The 8,066-nt window shown below is 39.2% G+C and overlaps 1 protein-coding gene across 1 annotated transcript in view; it reads left to right on the top strand.

Annotated features, from left to right (window-relative positions):
* trabd2a (TraB domain containing 2A) overlaps positions 1 to 5,852 on the top strand; it is a 54,193-nt gene extending 48,341 nt beyond the window's left edge. The window contains exons 5-6 of the mRNA XM_005735367.1: positions 3,727 to 3,817; positions 5,576 to 5,852. Of these exons, the coding sequence (XP_005735424.1) occupies positions 3,727 to 3,817; positions 5,576 to 5,852 (368 nt within the window). The remainder of the gene's footprint in view (positions 1 to 3,726; positions 3,818 to 5,575) is intronic.
* The last annotated feature ends 2,214 nt before the right edge of the window (positions 5,853 to 8,066 follow it).

Below are 8,066 nucleotides of genomic sequence, written 5' to 3'. Positions count from 1 at the left end.
AAGTGTACCTCTGGTGCAAATTACTGACCTCTGTCATCATTTTAGGTGGGGGAACTTGCACAATCGGTGGCTGACTAAATACTTTTTTGCCCCACTGTATCTCAATATCATAATAAAAGTTCAATGAAGAGAAACATAATTTATTGAGATACAGAATTCAGTTATTCTATGTGGTGATGAGACTCAGATGACCCATTATAACAACAGAGTCCCGGCTACGATAGGATTTAGCCCAGGACCCCTTGGAGTTTAGACGCTAGTCGTGGTGCAGGTGAAGATGGAGGTTTGTATAGAGTTTTGAGTGACTACGGTGAGGCGGAGATGGGCTGAACAAATTAGAGCCTGAATGGCAGAATGACAAATGAGCAGTGATATTTACAGCACACAGAATGGAGGCTAACTGGCTTACAGAAACCAGACAAGAAAATGACTGGACTAGAGCAATGATGTCGGCATTGAGTTTGACAGTGTGGGAAAGTGGATGTAAGAACTAGACTAGCCGCTGATGTATCCATCTTTCCAGCAAAAGTCTTTGCAACAATGCAAATGACTACCTTGTAACAGCTTTCAGACACAATGTTTAAAGAGTGTTTTGAAAGATTTTAGTTTTCATGTTTATTGTTAGACTCTGCTGGTAGATGATTGTAAAAGATGTCACTTTTATATAACCATAACATGAACTGGTCCATGGTACTCCAACTCAGAGGTCCATTCATGTATGCATGTAGCTCCACGAAGGAAGTTAGCTGTGAATGAAAGCTTTCAGGTCACAGGTCTTTATCTGTACCATTCCCCCCCTTCTCAGTGGTACAAAATAAACCATACAGTGAATATATTGTGCAATAGGACACAAAGTAAAAGCCAATTTCATAAATGTAAAATGTATGAAATTGGTCTAAATGAGCAATCAGTGAAAATATGTCAGATGTCACACATGTTATTCTAGAAGTGTGCTCTTAAAACTGTGGCGTGGGCTGTATGCTGGGCGGCAGCCTGCAGCTCTGTTTTGAATGGGACCCTATAAATATACTACTGCTTATGTACCCAACCCAAAACAACATGTAACAACACCTTAACTTAGAAAACTCTAAACTTAATTAGTAATGAGAAACATGGTGAGTCAGTAGACTCCAACATTTCCAACTTTTATAACTATGGTACAAAGATATGTTTGTTTTGATTTAGCTTGAGACAACCAGGAGTTAAACTGTGCTGGAGGCAGCCGTAGTGGAGCTCTGCTTGTTGATACCTTTAGATATTATCTCTCACGTATGCAGTAGAACACTGCCTTCCTTTTTTCTGTCCATCCACCCATTTCCATTTTCTTAACCACTTATCCAATTCAGGATCACTGGGGGGCTGGAGCCTATCCCAGGAGTCACAGGGCGAGAGCAGGGTACATTATACAGGGCAGTGGTAACTTTAGTAATTTTTTTATCCATACAAATTACACATACTAAGAAGAATTTGCTTTCACTGAAGAATCATATTTTATGGTATATGCTTACATCTGGGTGTGGCCTTGTGTATGTTTTGTTAAGTTCGTGTAGGCTAACCTTTTCCATTAAATTAGTGAAAATATTGCTTCATCTTATCATCAAAAGGCACAGAGTGTACTAAAATGAAATGTATCCAAAAGTAAGAATCTTAGATTTTATTTATCTTAATTAAAATAAATATAATTAATGAGCAATGTTGTTACTCTGGACAATTCACATTAATATAACACAAATGAAACTAGTATCTACAAAAGAAACAGCCTATAAGGTTAAAGCCAGTGGCCAAATGTTACAGCATACACAGGCCATATTTCATCAAAATCCAGGCCTAACACATAATTTTCTTTTCCCACTTTATACCTTTTTCCTGGGGCATCAATCATTTTTAATCAAAGATGTCTACATTTTGTTTTTGTTTGTAATTTCATGAGTTGGGCGCACCATTAGAGTGCAAGTTTCCCATGTTTCATGCTAAATGGAACACTTATAAAATGGTCTTTGTGTGAAGGGTTTGCTGCATGGCATCCAAAAAAACGCCTAAAATAAAAATGTCCCTCTGAAACAAGCATGTGAAAGTTTAAAGTCTCACCACTTGTGTTTTCTATTATATTGATTAAGCATGCCCTAAAATCTGCTTTAAAGCATTGGCTACATGTTGATAAGATAGCTTGTTATTAAAAAATATTTATTATTTAAAGCACACAAATGTCACTTTCTATTTTATTTTCTTGTGCCACAGGATTAAAAAAAAAAAAAACTTTTTTAAACTCAGGAATAAATGAACTCTAATTTTTTTTTCATCTTGTCAAACATGCTCTCACTCCCCGTGAACACACTGGCCTTTGGGGACATGACAGAATTGATGGCTTACCTCCTTAGCGCTTGCGTGTGTGTACGTATGTGTGTGAATTGTGCTCCTTTGAAGTTCTGAAGTCCGCCCATCTCTCTATGGCTCTATATTGTGCTCAACAGCTCCATTTATCCCACCTTAATCCCCTGACTTAAACTTGCATAAATCACGCTGAGTTGTTTCTAAACCTGGGCAAGCTGGAAAACAGTGTCTCTGTCTCTGTTTCGTTCTGGTTCAGCTCTCATTGTGAGTTTAAGGGCTTCTGGATATTTAGCCGACCATGCTAATGATTACTGGACAAGTACAAAAAATTTATTTTTATGTGGCAACTGCGTTTTTTCTCCTACACATTTTAGCAAACCTGAATTAGGTAAATGTGCCTTAAGACAGAGAAAACATAAGATATGAAAGCATAATTAATGGTATTTTTTCTGTTTATACATTAGAAATATACAGTTAGCTTGTAGCGTAGGAAAAAGAAAAGGCTTTAGAAGAAAATAGGGCTCATGGGATCAAAAAGACTTCTAAGACTAAACTCACAAAGTTCACACTCACAAATCGTTTAACTGTTTTACTCTAGCAGATCATATGCAAACATTGTAGAAGTCCCTTCTCTGGCCTTTTTCTATGGCTGGGACATAATGTGACATTGTTTTAACCAGCATTCAGTCCAAGTCTCTGGGCAGCATCACGACACCCATAGTGCATCTAAGTTAACCTCTCTCTATCGATGGCTCTAGGCCAGATTAAAGTGCTGGGGCTCATTGTTTACACAGCTCTGTGGTGCCACGGCTGAGCAGGCCCAAACAATGGACCCCTGCTCCCTTTTGTCAGAGTGAGAGGAAGAATGGAGACCTCTTGACATGGCAACCTGAAGCCTCAATGCCCCTACTTCACCTAGCTGAGAGGGTCACAACGAGAATGAGAGGGGAAAAAAGGAGAAGAGGGGAAGTTGGACATAAGAAAGAAGGAGAGCAGAGAGAAGAAAATGGAAAGGGAAGAAAAGAGATATAATATGGAAGGTAGAAGATTAATTAAGAATGGAGGAAGAAAGCTCGAAGTAAAGGACGTGGAAGAGGAATGGGAAAAGGAGAGGCAATGACAAGTGGATAGGAGATGCAGAGAAAAGCAACACTGAACTTACTTATGTAGGAATCATAAGTTTTGTAATGATGACAGAAGCAGATATATAAATGTATGCGTAATAATTTGATTGGTGATATCAGGCTTGCTTTTTGTTTTACTCTTAAGTTAAACGAGAAAGAGAACTAGCAGAGCTGGTGCTGTCCTGACAATGTTCCGCTTATTTTAGTTTGAGATGGCTCATCATCTCCTTTCAGAACAGCAAATTTATCATTTTCTACTTATTGGTTGCAGGTCACTTTCTGGGTAACAACACAGTTATTGACGTGCTTCGTCGCCAGGGATATGAGGTGGAGCACACACCTGCTGGGCAACCCATAAACCGGTGAGTTTGCTTCAGTCTAATCATCATCATAATGCTGCTTGTTTAACAGGACTGGACCGTAAGACATCCATGGCTTTTAGATGCAGTTTCTCATATACTATATGGTGTTTTCGGTAACATCTCCCCGCCTGTGTGCTTTTTGCAAGTCTTCTCTTGTTTCAGCTTAGATTGTACTGGAAGATAAGTGTCACAAATTCCCCGCTGGCCACCAATGAAGTGGTGTTGAAAAGGCCAACTTAAGTAGGGTTCTCACCTCCTGCTGTGAAGCATGTAGTGCAGTCTACCTTGGCACACTGAGGGTGGTAATCTCGCTTTAAATCTGTGTTCTTGTTCCTGTGTCTGAGTGAATGAATAGGTAATTCTACTTTCTCACACACAGCCCCCGTGTTTGATACGGTATTATGAGCCTGAGATGAACCCACATCTTGCCTGTTCATAGACTACCTTGATGTTGTCTTGAGAGAACAGACAGCCTTCATTATATCCATGTATAACAATTTATTATTCGACTTCTCATTAGTATATCTGACATCACAGTTGTTCAGGTCTAAGTGCATTTACTCTCTTTGTTACCAGTATTGGTTTATTCATGGTGATTAACGTGTCTTGAAAGAAAACTAGTGTCAAATAGTATCAAAAAGAAGAGTTTAGGTTTTTCTGTCATGCTTCCCAACTTGTAATTTGTTCTTCCACAAAAAGAAGCTATGTTAACTATTAGACTGTAGTTAGTTTTTTGTCCTTCCATTGCATCCTGAATGGAGAAAGAATGGAGACCTGTTTATAATAATATATAATATTAATAATTAATAATACTTTTTTCTCGACTTCGCTCTGCTCTTGATTTGAAAGTGTATTTCTCCTGCTTGTTTCACTGCCATTTACTTATTATGATCAAATATTCACTTTAAACTGTCATGTTAATATTTTATTGGCAGGCTCTTTAACAGGACTGTCAGGTGGAATAAACTCCTGGCCTGCATAAAAACACTCTAACCTGCTTTCAGCACTTTGCTACTTTTGCTCAGCATTTTCTCTGCACTTGTAGACTCTCCCACGAGACTATAATGCCATGTTTCAGTGACCTCACAGGAAAATGTGATATTTATTTTGCCTGTAACAGCAAAACAGACCTTGTCCTTACATTCTTTGGTGTCCATGGAAATATCCTTGGACAAGGCACAGAGGCTGTAAGATGTGCTCAGTTTGTTTCATCTGCATCTTCTTTGGTGCATTATGAAAGTTCCATTTATGGTAAAGCCCTCCAGACAATCATATGCAGGGTGAAATGTGGGCAGGCTGCAGTGTGAAGTGTGAAACCAACACTGGCTTCATCGCCAGTATAGTCCAGCATCACCTTCGTATCCATGATCATTGTTAATTGGAGCTCATATAGTTCACCACACTTGATGAGTTCTTCAACAGTGATCTCTTTTTGTCCCACGTGATTTGATTCAAACAGCCCCAAAAATGTGTTTTCAGCATAAAGATTTCAAGTTTTTGCTTTTGCTTAGGACAGGCAAACATCATCTTATAATCTTCACATGGTTGCTTGCCTTGTATCCCCAGTTTTCTGCTTCTGATCACCTAGGCAGGGTAACTACTCTTCTTCTTTTGCAGACAGGCTTGGCACCATCGTTGGCAGGATTAAAGATGATTAAAGACTAAAGTTGATGATTTTATTATAAAAGTGACATGCAACGAACCCCTTTTCTCTTTCTTTCTAAAGCATCTTACCCTACTGTAATGTGCATCCTCTAGGCGATCATCATCTGGACCCGTCTCACCAGAGCTGGAGGACCATTACGATGAGTCGCCTCAGCTGGAACCTTTCTTGCATGAGCTTCCTCACAAAGAGGAGGGTCAGGGGCATACTCTGGAGGAGGATCTGTTACCCCACATGCTTCTGCCACCAGATAGCCTGGAGGTTCTGGAGAAATCTGAGAGAAAAATGCTAAAGAAAAAGAGGAGGAATAAGCAGAAGAAACAGCGGCACAGGCATTTTAATGACCTCTGGGTTCGGATAGAGGAGAGGTAAGATGAAAGAAAGAGGGGTAAAGAGGTGAAGGTCTTTCTTCTCTATATATGGGTTATCAATGACTAGAGATGAAAGGCCACAGGTGAAATGAGAGTATGATAGCAAGAGCTCAGAAACAAGCCAGAGAGGATGTAAGGGGAAATGTGTAACTCACACTTGTATATAGAATAAAACTGACACTTCCTGGTGCAGTGCTGCAGGCTCAAACAGCCACCATATCACATCACCATGCACTTCATGCAGTTTGCATAAACTTCAGCACATACACATATGTGCCCTGCAGTGGTATATGAGTCCTGACTAGTTCCAAGCTAGTGTAGGTGTCTTGGTTATGAAAAGAGCGACCTGGGAATTCCTGCTAAGCATCGGGATTTGGTCTCACAGTAGCTCCAGGCAGGAACTCACAGGACAACACGATAAGATCACCTTTCAGACAAAGAAGAATCTTTTGCACAAGGTGTGGTCTGCCATGTGGAAACATCCCTGCATTTTTTGCAATGGCAAAACACAGTTTTGTCATTGGGTTGGAAGCAGTAACGCTAATATGAACTTCAACACATAAACTTAGTCCTAATCTATTCAGTCACACCTTTGGGGAATTTAAATTTTCCATGGCCTTGCCCAAATTTGGGTTGCAAGAGAAAAGACAAAAGGACAACATGTGATCTTGACACAAAACAGAGAAATTTTTATCTTAATTGAAACAGAGAATGGGTGAACAGCTAACATTAGCGTTATTCAGATGTAGATCTGGACTTAAGAAGTTGTTGCAGGCTGCAGTTTGTAAAACTGAACTTGTGCTACCAGTATTTATTATTTCAATATGCAGTATGCACTAGTCCAAATTAGTGATGTAAAGAAAAAGCTAAACAAATAGTGTCACTTCTTCATGTGAACAGAGGAGGTTTGTGAACATTTGTGTACATTATTTCTGCAGAAGTGTTTTCTCTAAATCTGCAAGATCCTGTATTTTGAGCAGAAATGAAACAGACTCTTTGTGCATGGACGTTACAATGTTATCCACGTTCTTGTATATTTTAATGTCTAAAAAGGTGGCTGAGTAAGAGAAAGTAAGGCAATTTGAGAAAAAGAAGCAACTCCAGTCTCACAGTTCTCTGTTGTGTGGCCATGGTATGTCACACCTGGTTTCTTTGCGCCTCTTAAGGCCTTTTCACACAAACTAAAGTTAATTTCTCTAAAACTATGCCCCTTGAGTATTTGGCTGAATGCAAATAAGTATGAAGAGTAATGTAAATTTGGGGCAAAGTGGCATTATGTTAGGAGTGTTTCTTTTTAATAAAAATGGAAATGCTATGATGTCTGTGTGGTTTTGACCACCTCAAAGCAGTCATTGCCTCACAGACACTTCAGTCTGTGTAATTTGGGGATGAAGGAAGAGTAACAAAGGGCATAATAGCGTTCAGGTTTATTGGCAGTTGGTCATGTGACGATCAGTGATTTGAGCACCCAGAAATTCTGTCAGAGAACTTTTTCTTTGTGGCTTTCATCATCATTAATGTTTCCATTGTTGACTTTCTGCAGTCTGCATATTTTCTCTGGCAATTTTTGACAATGTGTGGATGTGGAGAGAGGCTGGTTTTCCTGCTGATCCTGCCACAATTTCCCCTACAGTACCAAAGAATTGTACAGTGCAGAAACAAAACAAAATGCTTTTTGTTTAAAAAAAAAAAGTAAAAGTCTGGAATTAATAAGACCCTACCCAGTCTGTAGTGACTCTAAATTGCAAAATGGGAGCCAGTGCCTGTAGAAAAATTATGGTGTAGTTTACTAATTGCAGCATACAGAGTTTTAAAGCCTCTGAAATTAAGATCTGATGTTGTTTTGTTTTTCCTGTAATAAAAAGAGTGAAAAAAATCAATGAATGTAAGCAAACGTTAATGTCACAGCAGTGAAGATGGGTTCATTGTGAAAGCCATCATTCAGTTAACCCTTTAAAGGCTAAACCATGATGTAGTTGACAGAAATTAAATTATTTTGCATTAATGAGTGTTAATTTGTGTCAGTGTGCAATGCGCAGCGTCATTGTGCAACCAATTTTTTTTTCAGTTGGGGAGCGCCTGGGGGGGGGGGAGTATTACCCACACTAATACTCATTCCCTTTGCCCACAAACCAGTGAAAGAAATGCAAATACAGAATGAATGCAGGATCCTCGTTAATTATACCAATTAAAATCATTCTGTTTTGTGTTCATT

The sequence above is a fragment of the Pundamilia nyererei genome, unplaced genomic scaffold (genome assembly GCF_000239375.1).
Source record: "Pundamilia nyererei isolate P.nyererei 1_Seehausen unplaced genomic scaffold, PunNye1.0 scaffold00063, whole genome shotgun sequence".
NCBI lineage: Eukaryota > Metazoa > Chordata > Actinopteri > Cichliformes > Cichlidae > Pundamilia > Pundamilia nyererei.
The sequence above is the reverse complement of the archived record's forward strand: the minus strand, read 5'-3'. Positions and strand labels throughout refer to the sequence as shown.